We start from the raw sequence: 21,149 nt of genomic DNA, 5'->3' as shown, positions 1-21,149 counted from the left end.
ACTAATATAGGGTGACCCTATTTACCCGGGATAGTCCCAGTTTGGAGCCGTTTGTGCCCCTGTCCCAGCACAATTATACAAAACCATTGATTTGTCCCAGTTTTTTACAAGAAATGTCCCAGGTGTCCCTATTTTTGATCAATCTGATCTAAACCAGGTCTGTAAACCAGGACTAAACTAAGACTAACCCAGAAGATTTATTGCCAATGCTGTTTCATGTTCAGTAGAGTGTTAGGAATTATGCACATGACTTTATCTATATTCTGCCGTTCATAATGTTCAAGTGACAAGTGTAAATGAAGAATGTGATGCTGAAACAGGCACTTCTTTGTGTACGGTTTATCATCTATTTCAAGTATTACAAGTGTATTTGTGATTTTTAGAAACCAAGGTTCAGTTCACAGTGCACATTTTAAACATGTCCAAGAACATTCACGTTTGAGAAAAGATTGAAATCTCAACTCACAAACTAAAACAAGAATCCCATGTATTTCAGAACATGTTTGATGTTGTCATCTGAACTACAGGGTGAGCAGCTTTTACTCAGAATAAGACCCCATGGAGACACAGGGACATTGTGCGATATAAAGGATTAAGCCCTAGAACATTAATCCTTCATATTTATGTCATGTTTGAAAAAATGTCAGATCTACAAAATACAATATTGTGATTAATTGAGGTAATAAAATCATTTGTTCTACATTTTTTGCTGAAATGTCATGGCCTTGCTGAGACCACTGCTAAAAAACATGCATGCAGGTGTTGTGCCCTCTACAGAAGTGCTGCTTTATGAGAGAAAAGGACATAAAAGAAAGATAATAACAATATTTTGGGGGAGGGTGAATTTTTATTTATTTCTTGAATGCATTTGAAGAAAGGTGCTGCGTCCTCTGTGAGTCGGTGTGATCCTCGTTTGGTCTGTGGGAGAAAAGGAGTTGCAGGTTTCATCTGAACAGTTTTGAAATGGAAACGCTTCAACTTCCATTCAGCGTTTTGACTCTTAAAATGAGCTCTGGATGGAAGTGAAACGTCTCAACTTAAAAACTATCCAGTGACCTTTGACCCCTCTCTACCAAACAGAGTGACTCTTAAAGAACACAGGGGGCTCTGTCTAACAGGGCCTCACCTTGGGCTTGTCCCACTGTGAAAAGAGCCAAGCCAGAAAAGTTCTGGGCCAGTTCCTTACAGTGCTGAGATGAAAGTTCAGATGTTTCATGGCATCTTTCTGGAAGTCTGTCGGATTTGGTCCCAAAGACATCACCAGGAGCTTGGAGGCAGAGCCATATTCGTGGATCAGGTCTCTGGCTGCGGCTTTGCCCAGCTTCTTCATGTTTTTGGGAGATGATATGAACTTCAGATGGGACTTTGAACTGGTCTTGGACTCTGGTCTTCTCCATAATCTGCACTAATGCATCATTGATATCGTTACACCCTTAGTAAAAAGGAGCATAAATTGTCATGTGTTTAGCCAAAATACAGAAAACTGTGTTTGCGAATGACCATAAAGCAAAAAAAAACAAAAAAAAACAGTGTCAGAAGCCCCTCAGGTTATGACTGACACAAGAATGCACAATGTTACACGCTCTTTTCACAGTTTTATTTATAGCAACCATCCCAACCCGGGTGTGTCCCAGTTTAGAAGTTTGAAAATCTGGTCACCCTATGCTAATAGCAAACGGTCCTGATGGCAAAATAATCTATCAGGCTAGTTATTAGGGGTGTAACGATATCCAGGTCTCACGATACGATATTGTCACGGTATGATCCTCATGTATGATATTTATTGTGGTATCGTGGGAAAGCTCAAGGTATGGAGGGGAGGCTCACAGTTAGAGATGTGACAATATCCAAATCTCTCTGTATGATATTTACATGATATACATCTCATGGTACGATATTTATTGCGATATTTTGTGGAGGCTTAATATGCTACTTTTTCCTTTTAAAATGCCCTGACAAATCTTAATCCAAAGAACTAAGATTTAAAAGTGCTTAGAACTGTTATTTATTGTTGTAGTCTACACTGAAATGGAGCAAAGGATCATGGTCTATGTAGTTCCCTCTCTTTTTTTTTAGCTATTGCTGCACCATAACTCTTAATTTAAGCAAAGAGACTTGTAATTCGATATATTATGATGGTCCACGATATTATTGTGAGAACTTTGACGACACAATATTACGATATTTCGGTTACTGTTACATCCCTACTAGTTAAGCAGATCACAATTAGCAAGAAGTTAAGATAGCTAACGCGTGTCTCTTTTTTTACCTGTGTGTTTTGTTACACATGCAGCACCACCTCGAGATGTCTCTACTCCTGAAGCACAAAAGGTAGGCCAAGTCATTTTGTTATTTCATATTTCATTTCAACATTAGAAGAAGATACCTTTTTTTTTTTTTACATGCTACATCATTATTTAGCTATGTCTTCTGTGTACTCACCAAGAAGATCCTGTCATTTCTCCAGCTCTGTTTTAACACCTCCACAGTGGATACATTGAGTACTTCAGGTATTAACTAAACGATTGTAGCCTGTTATCTTTAGCCTGTTGCCAAAATAGTTTCCATACAATGCCTCATTCATCATTCCCTAAAAGCTTCATTCATGCAGCCACTGTGGCAAAGTGCACTCCACATGCAGGCCAATATAAAGAAGAGATAAACTACCATTAAATTATTCCCACATCCATTTGTTACGCTGCGTTCAGTGTTTTTACTTGAATGACGGGTAATTAACCATCAGCCAGAAACAACAGCTATGTTCTTGACAGGGCAATTACAAGATATGGTTGTTCCAATTTTATTTTATGTGTTCCGTAGTTATCTTTGCTCACATTTTAGTCTAGACTTACTGTTAGTCTAACAAATGCCAAACCATGTAGACTATCACTGCACAGAATAAACACTTTTGTGAAAGAAAAAAATGCTCAAACCCGAACCAAGGCATTTAAGGTCGTGTATTATGCAAAATTGACTCTTGGGAGTTTTGGGCCATGCTCAAATGTTGTTCCCTCCTGAAAAACAGATCTGGAGTTGTGTTTTGTTTCATTTACACATGTTTGAGTAACCCTTTATTATTAGTCTGTCTACAACTCCAGAGCTTAAAATGCTCTGTTCCACCTTGTGATGGCCGTAGTTTTCAAGTTAACTCAGCCTAAATATGCAGGATTACATCTGTGTATGAAACAAAACACAACTCCAGGTATGTTTGTGATGAGGAAACAACATTATAACATAGATCAGAAAATACTGTAATATGGACCCTTTAAGTAATATCATAATATAGTCATAATTCGGGATGTAACAATAACCAAAATGTCATGATATTATATTGTCAAAGTTCTCACAATAATATCATGGACCATCACAATATATCGAATTACAAGTCTCTTTGCTTAAATTAAGAGTTATGGTGCAGCAATAGCCAAAAAAGATAGAGGGAAATACATAGACCATGATCCTTTGTTCCATTTCAGTGTAGACTATAGTAGATAATAGAAATAACAGTTCTAAGCACTTTTGAGTCATAGTTTCTTGAATTAAGTCTTGTCAAGGCATTTTAAGAGGAAAAAGTATCATATTAAGTTTGGTTAGCTCCACAAAATATCTCAATAAATATCGTACGGTGAAATGTATATTGTGAAAATATCGTACTGAGAGATTTGCATATTGTTACATCCCTAATCGTGAGCCTTCCCACCATATCGTGAGCTTTCCCACGATGTCACTATAAATATCATTGAGGTTCATACCGTGACAATATCGTATCATGAGACATGGATATCGTTTCACCCCTAGTCATAATATATAGACTAGGCAATGCTTGAGCCCAAAACCCGCCATAATGATTTAACACATATTTCTTTATTTTCCACTTGCAGGAATAAAGACAAGCAAATGTGTCTGGCTCCTCCACACTACAGTGGGTCTATGCATTGTAAAGAGCTTCTCCTCGGCATGCTGTGACCTTCCTGTTTGAATTGAGAACGCAGATAGCAGCCTGCCATACATCACTGTCAGCACACAGACTGCTCCAGCCACATCCAGGTAATCTATTTGTGCCGCGAAAATATGGTGTAATTTGCTCATCTTTCTTGCAAGCGCAGCAAAAAGAGACAATTTGAACCAACCACATGCTTATTCCACAGTAGGCTTCCTCAAAGTATCTGCACTGACAATATATTCTCCTATGCATCGGTAAATTCAAGTCTCTTCCAGTATATTTTATGCTCCGTGCAACGCCACAGCACTGGAAAAGGCTATAGACTTAATGTCAGAATCTGAATTTCTCGTGGTTGTTTCACACATTTAAAGATGTATTGTGCAACTTTTCTGGTGTCACCGGCTTGTTTCTGTGGATACATCATTGCACTGCTTGACATCAAACAGCTCTACTTTACATTTATTCAATTACAGGTCGTTTTATAGCTCAAAAATACCAAGAAAAACAGACAATCTGACTGAGCGAGGTTGCTTCTCCACAGATCTGACTTGTAACTTGGTCTGGTTTGGTCTTCATGAAGAGAGAAACGTTTAAAACCATACTGTGAAACATTCCAGACAAAGCAATAATATCTCCATGAATAAAAGCATTTAATACACGCTCCACCAGAAAAGTTACACTGCACATTTAATGGAACAAATGAAGTCAGCCACCCATGTATTTCTGCATTTCCACATCACTTAACTAAGGATTTTATTCACTCCTGTCATCATTATATAAGCTTATATAACCGTAATGTATCGTTTGTATACAGTAATTGTAATTTCTAATATTAGTGTGACTTACTGGTATGTTGACATCCAAAACATGTGCTATATTTGGAGACATTTTAATCAATCAAAATTAAATGGGAGTGGATTTAATTTACAGTTGTTCTAGGTCAAGAGTGCATTAGAAGAAAACACTACCCTTATATAACAGCCTCCCTAAGCCATACAAATACTCAGCATTTCTCCAGCTTAATAGCTTAAAATGAGACGCAAGGGAATGCAGAATTGCTTAAAATAAAAAGTTTTAGGGTCACTCACAGATTAAAGAATTCATTGGACTTCATAAGATAACTTAAAGGATCTGTATTATACTATTTTCTGAACAATGTTATAATGTTGTTTCCTCATCACAAACAGAAATGTAGTTGTGTTTTTTTTCATTCACACATGTTTAACACACACATCCTGCATATTTAGGCTGGGTTCTTCTCTCAAACTGAAAACATTTTGTTCCACCTTGTGATGTCATGTGGTAATACAGGAAGTGCTTCACTGTGTTTTTAAACTTCATACACCTTCACAGAATCATCTGGATAATTTTAGCCCTGAAATTGTCAATCTCTACTGAACTAGTGGTACTAAAATGTAGCTATTAACTTGAAAACTACCACTAAATGACATCACAAAATGGAACAGAGCATTTGAGTTTTGGAGATGTAATGAGACTAATAAAGGGTAACTCAAACGTGCAAATGAAACAACACAGGTATGTTTTTGGTGAAGTATCAACATTCTAACATGACTTAAAGCTTACAAGAGTCAGTTTTGTTTATGACATTTTTTGTTTTCACATTATAAAAGTGAAAAAATGCACAACACGCTCAGATGGTCGATGTCCAAAAGCTTTTTTATTTTTAAATAACGTACACACACAGTACTGTTGTCCAAAACAAGAAAAATATCTTTTCTGTTTCTTTTGGAGGACCTTTATCATTATCATAACTTCAGGAGTATGGACATCACTATAACCCAGCTCTAGAGTAGACCACTGTCCATTCTCCACTGCAGCATCTTTGTATAGGTTTAAAAACAGCCAAATCAATCATTGTCAATTAGAGCTACGTTCAAAGCAAACCACATCCTGAGAGAGTCTGGCCCTCTTCATGCACTTAACAGCGGGCCGAGCTATTATAGTGCAAACAGTGTAAAGTGCCCAGGGTCTGAGCGGAGGAGAGGAGAGCACTTCCTCTTATCCTCCACTCTCTCATACATGTTCTCCAGAGCCCAGACATCCACTGAGTTCAAACACCACTTTTATGTCCAACTTAAAAACACTATTCTACATAAGAGCACTGTCTACCTGGCTTCCTTTGTTGTCCACAGGCATCTACCCCCTCGGCTGTGCCTTATGGCTGCGCTTATTGATTTCTGAAGGGGAGACTGAACAGGCACTTCCTGCGTGGAGGTGAGAATGCTAAGACTCTTATAACAGTCGAGTCGTGGGAGCATAATCACATTTGAGCGGCGGTGTGAAATATAAAAGCACTGTGCTAATGGTTCTCGCCCACACTGCCGTCACGAGGTTATATTTGAAATGTACTTTGCATAAGCTCAGAGGTGCTTGCATCAGAACAAACCATACACATACATTTAAAGGTCTTATGTTATTATATTATATTAAAATGGACTCTTATACCTGGAGTTGTGTTGTTTTTTTTCATTCCCATGTGTTTGAGTAATCCTTTATTATTAATCTGTCTACATCTCCAAAGCTCAAAATGCAAGTTAACAGCTACGTTTTTCCTCTAGTTTAGGAGAGATTGCCCATTCTATGTCAGAAAATATTCAAATTATTCTAGTGAAGTTGTATGGATTTTAAAAACATAGTGGAGCACTTCCTGTATTACCACATGACATCAAGATTTGTCAGAGTGTTTTCTGTTTGAGAGACTGACCACAGATTAAATATGCAGGATTTTGGTTAAACATGTGTGAATGAAACAAAACACTATTCTAAATATGTTTTTGATAAAGAAACACTATAACATATATCAGAAATTTCTAATATGGACCCTTTAAAAAACAACAACAACAAACTTTATTTATAGAGTGCTTTTCATACAAAAATGCAACACAAAGCGCTTAAAACAGATCACCAAGTCATGTGACGTGTGCAGTTACAAGGAAGGCCTATAATATATGATTATGTACCAGTGTATATTTTTATTATATGTTTAATTGCGGTGAGTGTTTTTTGCTTTAGTGGTTTTATAGTTATGTAATATAATACAGGAGTTAGTGAGTATTTAGAACAGTGAATCTCAACTTGTGGATAATGATCTATATATAGACAGTGAGAAATTTGAGTCTAACCTAAATATTTTACATAAAATTAGTCTATAAAACACTATAATATATAGTAAACCTTTATTTGATTTATGTTTTTATATTGGGAAAGTAAGAAATGTACATTCTTTTACAATGGAACATATAACATTAATGAAATCATAGCAGAAACAACAACAACAAAAAAATAAAATAAATAAATAAATAAAATAATTGGCCCAAAAAGGAGTGGGAAGACGAAACCATATTTAACCAGAAAAACTACAGATCTTTCTCACTGTATTTATTTACCACAAGTAGTTATATTCAGTGGCAATAAAAAATAGAAATAAAAAATAATGAATATAACATTTTTTTTAAGTTTATAATAATAGAGCAGTAGCTGTAGCACAAACACAGACAAGAATATTTATACAAAACTGGCCATTGCACAATACAAAAAACTTACAAAAAGGAGGTTAGGGATTCAGAAAGTGTCAAGCATACAAGCTATATAAAACTAAACTACGCCTTTTGTTTTGTTTTGTTTTATTTTTGTATGTCACTAAACCGCTATTGTTTTGCTCTGCCACTACACAGTATTCTTTTCTGTTTCACCTTCATCATATTTGGCTATTTCCTGTTTTGTCCTTTCCCTTCCATCTTCCTTTTATGGAGGTGGAGCTTTCTCATGGTGCGTCTACAGCAGTGATCTCATAGTTTGCGTGCCTGCTGGGTCCCCTTTTGTGCGTCTGGCTCTTTGTGCGCCCCTCTCCACGCTGCAGTTTCTGTGGTAACATGATTTTGAAAATAGCTACTCCCCACTCCAACGGCTCACTGTTCAAGTTCTCCCGGCAGCAACCCACTCGTCTTGACTCATTCATTGCTCATTATCATCCCACCCCCCTTTTGACCCCCCCCCGTATCAGATGGGGACAGAGATTGCAGTGTGGTAGTGGTAGTGGTGGGGGCGGGGTGGCGGCTACTATAAAGCCGCTGGTGCTGGTCTGTGATTGGCTGGTGGGATGTGTTTAATCCCCGCGACTCCTCCCCCCTCACTCTGACAGCATCCACACACACATAGGGCTGAGTGTTCCAGCAGGAATATCAGCACTACACAGGGAGGAGGATTAGCTAGGAGCCAACTCATCTGCATATGTACTGTAGCATCCAGGGCGGCACTTTTTTCCTATTTCTATAAAACCTGGTGTTGTCATCTAAGAGACTTCACTCCTGCTACTTCCAAAGCGCTGAACGGATCTAAAGGGACTACTCCAGTGTTTTTGTTTATTTACTATGATGTCTCATCATTTGGGAACTTGCAACTGACTCTCCACTATCTGAAAACGCAGGCAGTTTTGCTTTCTTTCTTTCAATTGCTGGACTTTTTTTTTCCCTCCCTGCTTTTCAGTTTGTTTCCGTAGCAACAAAATGCCATCCAGGGAGTCCTATGAGGAGAAGTCTCTTGTGCAAAAAGCCAAGCGGGAGGCCAATCAGGAGGATATGTTGGCCGCAGCTCTGGGGATGAGAGTGGGGCCACAGAAACCTCCGGCTACTTTCTGGCAGCCACTGAAACTGTTTGCCTATTCACAACTCACATCACTGGTCCGACGAGCTACGCTAAAGGAGAGCACACCCAGGGCAGAGAAGGTCCATAACTTTAAGGTGAGTTTGAGCGCAGGTTTTCAGCTCGTCGTGGAGTGTTTCATCATGTACGGCCTGAGGGGGAACAGAGCGGCTTCAGAGGAGGTTCATCAAAAGGAAACGTGTTGGTGGTCTGTGTACGTCTGTGGTTTTGCTTGGGCACCAGATGGGCAGATTAAGCACATGGAGAGGGGGACAGTGGAAGAGTGTATGCCTGTTTGGCTCAGGGTACTGGTTTCACTGGGAAGAGAGGGGGACCATATCAGATAGAGCATATTGGTGGATTAGTTTCTGTCTACTTTAGTTCTCCATTAATGAAATTAGTCATTACTTTAGTTTAAATGGGCCAGCCTAAAATCTTTTAATACAGATTTGCTCTTTTGAAGCTTTAATCACAAAATACGGTACTTCAAATTCTTAAATGACATTCTATTTTCATTATACTTTGATTATTATTGTAGTTTTTTCTGCTCCTCTTGATAACACAGTATATTTTGTGTAAATTTAGGCTCTTAAGATGGCATTTCTGTATTAAACGTCTTAATTCATCAAGTTATGTTGTAATGTAACTGTGAAACAGCTTTGTTGTCATACTCTATCAACTGTCAGTCGGTAGTGTAGCTTTATTCGAATCCGCTTACTGACTTTGAACCTACACAAAAGAATCAAGTATCCTACAATATACAGCATCGCAAAACATCATGAGATTAGGGTTGCCAGCGATAACAACAAACAAAGTGCCTTCCTCCCTTGGCACAAATCAGGAAGCGTCGTGGCTGCCCCTCGGTCCCAGCACCCGCTCTGATTGGCTGGGCTGTTGTTACCTGCCACAACATGGGGTTCTCTCTCCCCTCGGCTCCAACGTGGGCGACCCTCTGGTGTTTTCCAAAGCAGATTATCCTGACACCTCACACCTTCTCTGCGGTGAAGTGTCAAAGCTGTCTGGGCTACGATGCCAAGGGCTGCTCTGCTCCCAGCTCTGGAGTGTCAGTCTGTGAAAACAACAAGTCCCCTCTATAGACGTGGTACCCTCCCTCTGTGCCACATCTCACATGGCAACACTGTGGGGCTCTGACACTGTCCAAATACTACAATGAGACATCTGCCTTATACTCTGTCACTTGTATCATCATTAAAGGTGCACTGAGCAACTTTTCTGATAGAGAGACTGCTACCTACTTTTCAGACACTTTTCAGAACACATATTAAAACATTCAAAGGAGCAATAAGAAAACAAATAACACAGGAGTGAATCATATTGAGGTGTTATTGCTTTGCCTGGAATGTTCCATGGTGTGACATTAAACATTTCCATCTAGCATTTAATCATTACAGGAGTTTCTGTTGCTCAAAAATAAAATAATTCCTCTTGTGAATGGGGTGACTCTCCACAGATCTGAACTGTAATGTAGTGTAGTGCTGTGACCTGCTTGTCTCGCTCATGATAGATAGTTTAATCTGTACTGTGGAACATTCTAGACAAAGCAATAACACTTCCAGACAAGCAAGTGGCAGACCCTTCACTAGAAATGTTACGCAGTGCACCTTTAAGGCTCTGTTGGTCCACTGGTTTGGTCTATGTGATATTTCAAGAGTGAAGACAGAATCTATTTCCATCACTGAAATTAAAGCTACTGCCCCAAAAGGTTAAAAGAAAATTGTAATCAAATAAAACTATGCCATGCTCTTTAAATCTTCAATTTAAAACATTACATTAAAAAACTGTACCTAAATAACAGTTTAAAATATTTGTTGTTTTTTTTCTTAATTTAGCAGACCCAACCATTATTATCCTAACTCATTATGTGGTGTAGTTTTACTCTTTCCTTACTGGTGTGTTAACAGCCTAACATTATAACATTACAACACTTCCTATTAGCAGATGGTGGGTTTGAAAAGGTCAGTAAGGGACCAAGGAAGGAGATATTAATTTTTTATGTCAGTGCAGAGAGCTGTCTGAATCCAACAACGTTTTGTGCAAGATGGCCTCATAGTAACAGTGAAAAATGCTATAAATAATCACAGCATTTCTGTTTAACCATATCGCTGATTGGATAGAGCATAAGAGTCTGTTTAGGTCCAAATAGACACTTAATTAAAATATGATCAATGACTGAACCACTGTTTTCTGCAGATAAACAGCAACCATTCCTACTTCAAGCTAGTATTTATATAAGTATTGCTTGTAATATGATACTAAAGATTATATAAGTGATATTAAAGTCTAATGTATGGTTCTCTTTGTTTTAGGTGCACACATTTCGAGGGCCACACTGGTGCGAACACTGCGCTAACTTCATGTGGGGACTCATGGCGCAGGGAGTCAAATGCTCAGGTACGTGCTGTTCACATCTTACATAAACACCCCCTTCTGTTAATGGCTTTTTGCACCAATACCAAGTGAGCATTTATTTATGTGGGTTACTTGGTTTTTAGTACATCTGGTGCAGGATTAACAGCATTAGATTAACCGAATCCCACCAGTAGCAGTGCAGTTACAGATTAGTCGTTGTATAACACAATGAAATAAAGGTCTGTGTGTGTGCGTGTGATGTAACGCTAAAGTACGATCATATCATAGCCACTGTCCTAGTTTTCTTTTATCAATCAGAAACAAAGTGGTTATTGTTATTACAAATATTATAAATCAATCTCAGTCAGTTTTGAGTATTAACTTTTTTTTTTTTTTTTTACAGAAAATAAAGCAAAAAATATATATATCAATAACCCTTCCACAACCAACTCCTCACTACACACAACATTTCACAAACATAAAATAAAAAAAAAAACACAGAAATTTCAAGTTATCAGACATAATGAGTCCGATCCCACCAAAGTTTTTAAAAATTCGGTGTCCACATTTGTTCAAAGTTATGTTGTTTCCCCTTTCTTATTCACTATTTTGACTCTGGGTTTTAATTTCTATAGATTTATAAAGAAATAGGCTACTGTGCAGTCAATAGGGAAATTGTAGATACTAAAAGCTTTCAATATTTGTCTTTCATACATTAAAAAATATTGATAGTCTTGATTGAACGGACAAATTCCATTAAAGGTCCACTATGGAACTTTTTGTTTGCAATCCATCACCTGCTTGTTTCATTTGATATGTCAGTGCTGCTTGGAATGTTCCACAGTATGACATTAAACAGCTCTACTTTACATTTATTCAGTTACAGGTGTTTTTAAAGCTCAAAAATACTCAGAAAAACATTCATTCTGACTGTGAGCGGGGTTGCCTCTCCATAGATCTGACATGTAACTTGATTTGGCCTACATGAAGAAATAAAGGTTTAAAACCATACTGTGGAACATTCCCAACAAAGCAATAATTACATCTGCATGAAGAAAAGCGTTTGACGGATCCTCCACCAGAAAAGTTACACAATGCACCTTTAAACCTCTGATACTGGAGAATAGGCTGTTGCTAAGGAATTTTTCTCCCTTTGCCCTATTTAAAGAATATGCTATTTTTGTACCAAACATATCTGCGTATCTTGAATTTGCAGTCACCAGCTCCACAATTTCCTTTTGTTGACAAAGAGCACTAGTGTCTGGCTGTGGTGTGAGTTACTTTCCCATCAGTGAACAGTGTTAGAATACGTGTCTGTCATGTTTAATAGATGAAACAAAGTGTGCCACACAGCCTCAGCGTTAAATATTTATGCCCTGTTTTTAAAGCTAACAACAATAGCACTACTTCCATATAGGTTCCCATGCTATTTCACAGCTCAGATTTTCATTTCGATTGTCATTCCTTCACAGTATCAGTATCTAGGACAACCCAGTTTCACATCATGTACGAATTAGCATACCAAAAAAGGTGCTCAACCCCCTTTTTCAGTTTGAGTGTGCTAAGTGTTTTTGGCTCATTGCCACAAATCCAGCTCCTGCTTGTGGTTGTTTCTCATCAGAGTATATGTGTATGTGTGTATAGACCCCCCTCTCCCCCAGTCTCATCCCATCACCGCCATGAAGGAAAACAAAGCTGGCATGTCTGTTTAATGAGGACTCCGAGCTCTGTTTCCACACATTAAAATTCACCAGCTTCAACCCCACAGCTAGGTCAGGCCGTTCAGACCCAATTTTATGTTGGGAACCAAAAAATGGTGATAATGAAGTCGCTTTAGGTTATTTTGTCAAGTCTATTGTATATGTCTTCAGGAATGGTAGCTGGTTTCTTACTGTGTTAGCAAATAAGGAATAACAGGGAGGAGTACAGAAAATGTGATCATCAATATGTGTGTGTAAACAAAAATATACATGTAAAATGGCTTAAATTTAAGAACTAGTTTATGTTAGTTTACGGTTGAGGACTAGTTTAGAGTCACTTTTTTTTCTTTTTTCAGCTAAACAAACAAAAAAATATTCTGACAATTACAAATTTTATATTGAATTTAATCAGACCTAAAATTAAACTAATACTAAACTAGTCAAAATTATTCAAATCAAGATTATTATTTTCAATTGAAGTCCTTTTAATTAGCACTGTGTTTAAATGAACATGTCTGGCATTCAAAAATAACTGTTTGGAGCTTGCAGGGTTGGGAATTGAAAGTAAAATATGTTGATACCAATACAATAAAAATATCTTGAAAATACTGAAAATGTAGCAAACAATTTGACCAAAATAAGCCAGCCCAGTGCATCATCCTCGCTATAGCAACCCAGACAGAGTTGACGGTGCGGTAAACCAGCCTCCTCACTCTCCTGGAGCCCAGGTCCCAGGGGCCACTGGCTCACCCTCACCCGCCCCATATGGGACCCCCGCCCTCAGTGTGAATGCATCCAGACACTGATAACAGATCTGCCCTATTCTCCGCCTGTCTCATGCACTTATGAGAATCATCTCTTAAAGTAATTACATTTTTGCCCCAATGCATATCAATGTGGCTTCTGTGCAGTTCTCAAGGGAGCCATATTAATCAAAATGTTTTCTGCACTGCTCCAGAAATGTAGCTTACACGAGATCTTTGAGAATGTGATTTGAGCTTTTATTTTTGGTGTAGTATGAAAACGGCGTATCATTCATCAAAAATCCAACTTAGAAAAGCATGCGAAGATGTGAGCGTTTGCAGCGCGGCCTCATTTCAGTGAGAGAAAGTAGGTCTGGAGTAGCCCGCGGTGCTTGAATTGCTGCTTCCTCAGCCTTTGTGTGCCAGAGCTGGGATTTGGAAGAGAATGGAGCATGCAGTGTTCAGTGTCCCTCCTACAGGCCAGACTGCTCCTCTGCTATTTAAACCCCTCTCTCTCTCTCCCTCTCTCTCACTGAAGTAAGCCTGCTCCTCTCGCTCCTGCCATGAAGAGAAGGTGAATCCAGCTCTTAAACAGCTGTGCTCCTGGACCCATGGGCTGTGACTAAAGACTAGATGCACTGAAAGATACTTAGACACACTAATGTACCATTTGAGCACCCACTGGGCTGCATTCAAAAGCACAAAACAGCGTTCGAAATCCCACAATTCAGATGCTGTCTTTGTTTCCTGGTTGTTTTTCCCACTCGATGAATAAATAAGCGCTTGTATCCAGAAATGGCCGGTTTTATCCAGTGCTCAAGGACGCTTCAATGTCCCCTTTTGGCAGCAAGACAAGAGCTCTCCAGTGGTTCTCTGACATTGAGGGGGCAAATATTGATCAAGGGGATTAACAGTGATCTGCGAGCCAATGAGTTTAAAGGGCCAGCCACATCGCAATTAACCCGCACGGTGCAAATGTGTGAAGAACGCTTTAACTCCGATTATTAAATGTCCACACCACAAAAAATTCAATTACTGCGGATGAATTCAATTTCGCCAGGGAGCTCTGCATATATTGAAAATGGATCGTACTGGTGTAGATATGAATGCCTTGTGAGTAATATTTTCTTAAATTACCTAATCTCTACTGAATTAAAGGTAAAAGGAGCTGTTATTTTGAAAACTACATGACATCACAAGGTGGAACAGAGCATTTTTGAGCTTTGGAGATGTAGACAGACATATAAATAATAATAAAGGATTACTCACACATGTGTGAATGAAACAAAACACAACTCCCAATATGTTTTTGAGCCCACAAGAGTCAGTTTTGTTTAACCTTTAACTAAAATGTGGTATTTCTTTCGACAGATTGCGGTTTGAATGTCCATAAACAGTGCGCTCCTCTGGTCCCCAACGACTGCAAACCCAGCCTGAGACACATCCGTAAAGTCTACAGCTGTGACCTGACCACACTGGTGAACGCTTACAACACGGCCAGGCCCATGGTGGTGGACATGTGCATCCGGGAGATCGAGTCTAGAGGTCAGTTTAAGACACCAAGAGACAGACAGAACAGAAAATAATTAACTAGAATGAGCTGTTCTAATGGTATCACTGACTGTAACAGGTATAAAAACTTGTTTGTGTGCCTGTCCATCAAATTTATTCACAACATGGACTGACTGTGCAGATGTTCAGAGCCTAAGTGATGGTATATTGTCCAGTTCTGCATGTTTTAGTTTTTTCTTTTGTCATGTCATGTCTGTACCTTATGTTAATGCTATCGACCCCTACTCCAAGTCAAATTTCTCTCCCAGGAGACGAAATAAGCGAAAACCTGAAACTGTATTGATCGTCGATATTGTATACCTGATATTACCGGGTTACAGTTTAAGGGTAAATGCTTTATCTACCACTACCCTTTTAATAGCCTTAATAAAGCATGAACATATACTTAAATAGTTGATTAAAAATAAGTCAAGCTTAGTAACTACTCCTAACTCACCAAATCATTAACTAAGCCTGAATCATTTGAATATATATTGGATTTCTTGGTATCATAGCATTTTACTTTCAATTCTCAACCCTATAAGCAATACTAACTCAAAGTATTTATTTTTGGGTTCCAGACAAAACTTATTAACATTACTTGAAAATATTCATGTTGATTTGAATAATTTTGACTAGTTTAGTATTTATTTAATTCTAGGTCTATATGTTTGGTCATATTTCAGTATATCTCTGACTAAATTCAATATTAGTTGTTAGAATATTTGTTTTTTTAGCTGAAAAAAGTGCGTCTGAAATAAACAAATTCACAAATGTAAAGTAACTACTCCCTAACTCATGAAGTCACTAACTAAGCCTGAATAATTCTTAATACACTATTTGTTCACTATGAATTAAGTCTTTATTAAGGATTATTAAGGTGTAATAAGGTGTAATAATAAAGTTGTAGTCAAAATACTTTTATCTCACAAGCCTTAAAAGTTCAATTTATACTGTTTCATACCCACTCCAGCTCAACTTTTTTCTTTATTACCAATTGCTGACATTTCCTGAAATACAACCAGCACCTTACAATTAATTATTTTGAGTTACCTTGCTAGTAAACCAACAGACAAGTACAAAACAAAACATATATAATATAACATTGTGTTTGCTGAGCTATAATGGCTAAACTGTATTTGTGGAGGTCATAAAAACACAATAAAACACACTTTACTTTTACAGCCAACAGTATACAAAGATTACATTACTTATGCTGTTAATGTTTTAGGGTGCCCAGACAACTGATGAGACTGTTGGTAATTTTCACTATAATGAGGAATCCATTAGCCTGTTTCCTACTGCCTTATCTGATTGCCTCTCAGTTAAATCATCGGGCTATATAGAAAATGGGCTCATTGTCTGCTCGCTAACACACATCTGGAGCTAACGTTGATTTATGTCTTTATTATTTTGCCCAGTGATGCAGAAAACTATTTGCATCTACGCGTGTTATCCCATTGTGTGACATTGCGGCCATTTTGGTTTTAATTCCTAATGCATATTCAAGAGTGCTTAATGGCAGTTTCTAGGTTACCCAGGGCGATGGAAGCAGGTGAATTTTTCTGTATTAGCGCTGACAGCCGTGACAGTGTTTAACTATGGTTTTTATGTGTATTTGTCTCCCAGGGCTGAAGTCTGAGGGGCTCTATAGGATATCAGGATTCAGTGATTCGGTTGAAGAAGTCAAGACGTCATTTGATAAAGGTTTGTATTTAGCTATACTAAATCTTTGTAAACAGTAGAACTGCCAAAGATTTTAATTACCTGTATGTTTTATGACAGCAGGCTACTATTGACAAGCTTGTAAAGACTGGGTAGAGAATTTTGGGTAGGAAGGTACAGAATCGCTTCCGGCTCCATCGATTCTGGCTCCAATTGACTTTATACTGAAAAATTGTTGCCCTCTCTCTTTAACTGCTGCAGTGAGCCTCGGCATTTTGGTTTTAAAATGTTTGTATAAACCAGCTCTACATACCCAATATGGAACTGGCTCCAACTTTGCTCCTGTAACTGTTGGCCTCATGAGCTTCATTTGACTGGCGCCTAAGCAATGGGGATGTCACACTCCCTTAGTCAACTTCTATATTAGCCAGTTTCACTTTGTGGAAACCGTCTGACCTCACAACATTAGGATTTGTTTGCTCGATGGTAGACGCGTATTTTTTTAAAATTTAACCAATCGCTACTATTTGGTTGTGATGTATGTAAGGCGCCACTAACGGGGCTAACTAGTATATTAAGCTTTTCCCAAATCCCGCAGGAAGAAGGGCAATAACGTCTTTCCCACTGATAAAATTCACCAAACATTCTCTTAGTTCCGATTTTAAATCCTCGATCTCGGGAATTGTTGCCAACACAGAATGTAAGGCTGATTGCTGGCGGATGCTCAAACTCGCACATACGGGGTTCTTGCAAACCATCTAATGTATTCCGTTTCCTGACCTAGTTGCTGGAGAGAAATGAAATTCTTTATATAGTGTATGGTCAAACCAGATGTTTAGAAGTTGCAAAAAGAAAAGTGTCAATACTGTACAGTACTTTGTTACAGAAGTACTTGAATTGCTGTGTCTTTGATTACATCACAGTTGAAAGCTTCTACAGATTACTGTCACCCTTTGCGTCAAGACTGACACTGCATGCTTACATTTGCTTATATAAGAGTTCCCATTAATGAAGTGACATGTAAGTGAAGGATTAGTGTCCATCTGCTGCCATGTATTCTTCCAGTTCAATCCAGTGTGGACCAAGAGTCTATAGGGGCCACAAACTGCAGCCTCTGTCTAAGCTGCAGATTGAATAAGCATCTTGGGATTCAGAGAGGGGCAGTTTGAGGAAGAGGCTGTCTTTCTTTGCTGAGAGCGGTGTGAATTTTAACTGTGAGGAGACGCCTGCAGCTCTGGGCTAAACTCTGAGCCAGATCGGCGTGTGGGAGATCATCCATGACAGAGTGTCATTCCAGCTCACAGCCCTGTGCTGTTCAGTCTGCCTGCACAAGTAGGCCACAGCCCGCTCACAAACGCATGCTTAACTCCCCAAGTCCAAGAGGAGGGAGGCCAATGATACGCAGCAAGAGTTTTGATACTGGTGGTCAGGAGATTTCTATGAAGTGTAGAGCTGATGTTAGCCTTTCCTGTGTAAAACTCTTCACTTTGAAGGTCCTATATTACACAGAATTGACTCCTGTGAGCCTTATGCCATGTTAGAATGTTGTTACCTCATCAAAAACATGCTGGGAGTTGTGTTTTGTTTCATTCACACATGTTTGAGTACCCGTTCCCTGTTAGTCAGTCTACAGTCTTCTTTCTGTGAAGTATAGAGCTGATGTTAGCCTTTCCTTTGAAAAGCTCTTCACTTTAAGTATTTCATCATCATGTCCACAGATGGTGAGAAGACAGATATCTCAGCAAAAGCCTATGAAGACATCAACATCATCACAGGAGCACTCAAGATGTACCTGAGGGAGCTCCCTGTCCCTGTCATCTCATACGACGCATACCCCCGCTTCATCGAGGCTGCAAGTAAGAGCAACACTACTGCTAATTTAGTTGTTAATAACGCATTGTATTGTATCGCATTGTATGGGTGGAAGAAGTCGTGAAATGTAAACAAGGATTTTGAACAGCAGAGGCTATAAAAGAGAACAGAAAATGACCAGAGATTAAAAAAAAAAAAACATTGATTAAAATAAGGAGTAATATATTGTTCCAAGTGAGAAAAACAGAGACATGGATTTAAAGGTGCACTATGTAACATTTTGGTTGCTTGTTTCTAGGGATATGTCATTGCTCTGCCTGGAATGTTCCACAGTATGATTTTAAACAGCTTAATCTACATTTATTCATTTACACATGGTTTTATAGCTCAAAAATACTTAGAAAAACAGGCTTTCTGACTATAAGCGGGGTCGCCTCTCCACAGATCTGACCTGTAACTTGGTCTGGTTTGGTGTCCATGAAAATAGAAAGGTTTAATACCATACTCTGAAACATTCCAAACAAAACAACATCTCCAGAGAAAAGTATTTGATGGACACTCCACCAGAAAAGTTACACAATGCACCTTTAAGTCTACCTTACCACTACACTATTACTATAACAACAACATAACTACCTTTATCATGCATATTGGAGATTTTTTTCAAATTAAATGTTCAAATTAAAATATTTCTTCCATTTATATTTTCCAATGATATGCAGTTTTTCTTTTTAATTTATATAGTTATAATTAATTCTTTGGAGCAAATGTTCTGTACACAAATTAAAAGATCCTCATAAATTAGTAAGCATGTCAGCATTGTCTTATTCTTACAAGATGCTCCTGTTTTTCATTACATCTCCCAGTATTCTCCTAATTGCATCTACCATTTGCAGCACACCAGCAAAACTGCCTAGAGCCTTTGTTGTTCTTCCACTAAAAGCTTTTTTTATTAGCAGATCTGTGAAAACCCCACCCTCTCTCAGACTAATGGCCTTTATTAGCTGAGAGGAAATCACTGCACTGCTGATTGTATCTCGCCCCTATTCTGGACTATTGAATCACCTTGTCATTCTGTTCCCTCCAGAGCTCTCAGACCCAGAAAAGAAGCTGGAGGCGTTTCGAGAGGCCCTGGCTCTGCTTCCTGAATCTCACACTGAAACGCTCAAGTACCTCATGGCGCACTTAAAAAGGTCAGACTCCTCACTAGCATTTACTACAGCTAAAAGTCAACTAGATTTTTTTCTTACTTGACATTATAATCCGCTTGCAGGGTGACACAGAATGAGAAATTCAACCTGATGAATGCAGAGAACCTCGCCATCGTCTTTGGGCCCACTCTGATGCGATCTCCAAACCAGGACGCCATGACCGCACTCAATGATATCCGCTACCAGAGACAAGTAGTGGAGGTGCTGATCAAAAATGAAGATCTGCTTTTCTGAATGCAGGACAGCTCGAGCTAACCACTATAATCTATCTGTGTACAAACTTGAATCACAGTTTGAATGACACTTTTTAACCAACCCTCCTTTTTCTGGGTTTGAACCTTGTACTTATACACTTAGTTTCCCCATTTTTGTCGGGGATGATAGCAGCATGCAGCGCGCACAGTCTTTTCTTCGGTTGCTTTGTAGCATAGACTGTATATATAAATGGACAAGTGTTCATGGAGGCACTTCCAGCTCCTTCGACTCTGTGTCCAGTTGATTTTACATTGAGAACCTGTCACCTCCCTCTCTGTAACTGCTGCAGTGAGCTTCATCATTTTGGTTTTAAAATGTTCGTATTAACCCACTCTGCATGATCCTGCTGTTTTTATTTTGTTATTTTGTCCGTAGATGAATTCCTATTCATGGAACTGGTTGCCAGCCTCAGTGAGCTTCATTTGACTGGAGCCGAATGCTATGGGTCCACTTCTTTATACAGTCTATGCTTTGTAGTCCTACTCCAGCATGTCTTCAGATGGCGTGTAGCGCTCAATTCATTTCTCTTCTGTGGTAGTTCTCGTCCGATGCTGTAAAAATCCAATAAGCTACTGATTTTTGCACTGTACTTTTACAATGCTGTATTTTTGTACCTCTTGTACTGTTTTTATGTAACTGTTTCTAGCTCTCTGCCTCTCTGTCATTGTGTTCACACAGATGCATTTGCCTGACATTTCTAATGTGTTATATGCAACTCCATACTTTTGTACATTTAATTTGGACTGTATATTTTGTAAACATGTGCATGATCACTTTAATTTATTAATTTAAACATTGTTCTGAGAAATGAATCATGATGAACATCAACATTAAATACAACCGATAAAACTGTTTACGTGTAAGCCACTGTTTTGATTCCAGTAATATTAATAATACTCATAATGCTCCAATTAGCTAGTGGGAAATCATTATAATGCACTATATTATATAGAGCATAATTATGATCCAGCTAGAGGAGAGTAGCTACTGTTATAACGTTGCTAGTTTTTTCTAGATATAATTATTTATATTGAAAAGCACAATAAATTAGAAGTTATGCAGTCCAAATGAAGCTCATAAACTGTGTTGGGAAATTTTGTTTTGAGTAACTGTATTCTGGTACAGCTACTTTTTCACTTAGTGCTATTCAGAATATGGTTACTTTCCTAAATTAAAAGGAACCACATGACGGTACTTCATCATGTCATTTTGGCTTGATAATAGCATTGGTATTAGA

General features: G+C 38.5%; 1 protein-coding gene across 1 annotated transcript; it reads left to right on the top strand.

Annotated features, from left to right (window-relative positions):
- Positions 1-8,230: 8,230 nt before the first annotated feature.
- On the top strand, positions 8,231-20,747 carry chn1 (chimerin 1). The gene is made up of 7 exons (XM_020931918.2): positions 8,231-8,703; positions 10,933-11,017; positions 14,790-14,963; positions 16,599-16,676; positions 18,353-18,490; positions 19,534-19,639; positions 19,720-20,747. Exons 1-7 carry the CDS (start codon positions 8,470-8,472, stop codon positions 19,889-19,891), a joined length of 987 nt encoding a protein of 328 aa, XP_020787577.2. The 5' UTR covers positions 8,231-8,469; the 3' UTR covers positions 19,892-20,747.
- The last annotated feature ends 402 nt before the right edge of the window (positions 20,748-21,149 follow it).

The sequence above is a fragment of the Boleophthalmus pectinirostris genome, unplaced genomic scaffold, assembly GCF_026225935.1.
Source record: "Boleophthalmus pectinirostris isolate CB_2022bp ecotype Guang Dong unplaced genomic scaffold, ASM2622593v1 HiC_scaffold_1, whole genome shotgun sequence".
Lineage (NCBI taxonomy): Eukaryota > Metazoa > Chordata > Actinopteri > Gobiiformes > Gobiidae > Boleophthalmus > Boleophthalmus pectinirostris.
Note: the sequence above shows the minus strand (reverse complement) of the source record. Positions and strands in the feature narration are given on the sequence as shown.

What these genes read in the sequence shown, in the direction of transcription:
- chn1 (XM_020931918.2), top strand. Translation starts at nt 8,470, where the DNA reads ATGCCATCCAGGGAGTCCTATGAGGAGAAGTCTCTTGTGCAAAAAGCC. An exon ending in CCGGGAGATCGAGTCTAGAG is followed by an intron (nt 14,964 to 16,598) that starts GTCAGTTTAAGA and finishes TTTGTCTCCCAG; the next exon opens with GGCTGAAGTCTGAGGGGCTC. An exon ending in CCGCTTCATCGAGGCTGCAA is followed by an intron (nt 18,491 to 19,533) that starts GTAAGAGCAACA and finishes TGTTCCCTCCAG; the next exon opens with AGCTCTCAGACCCAGAAAAG.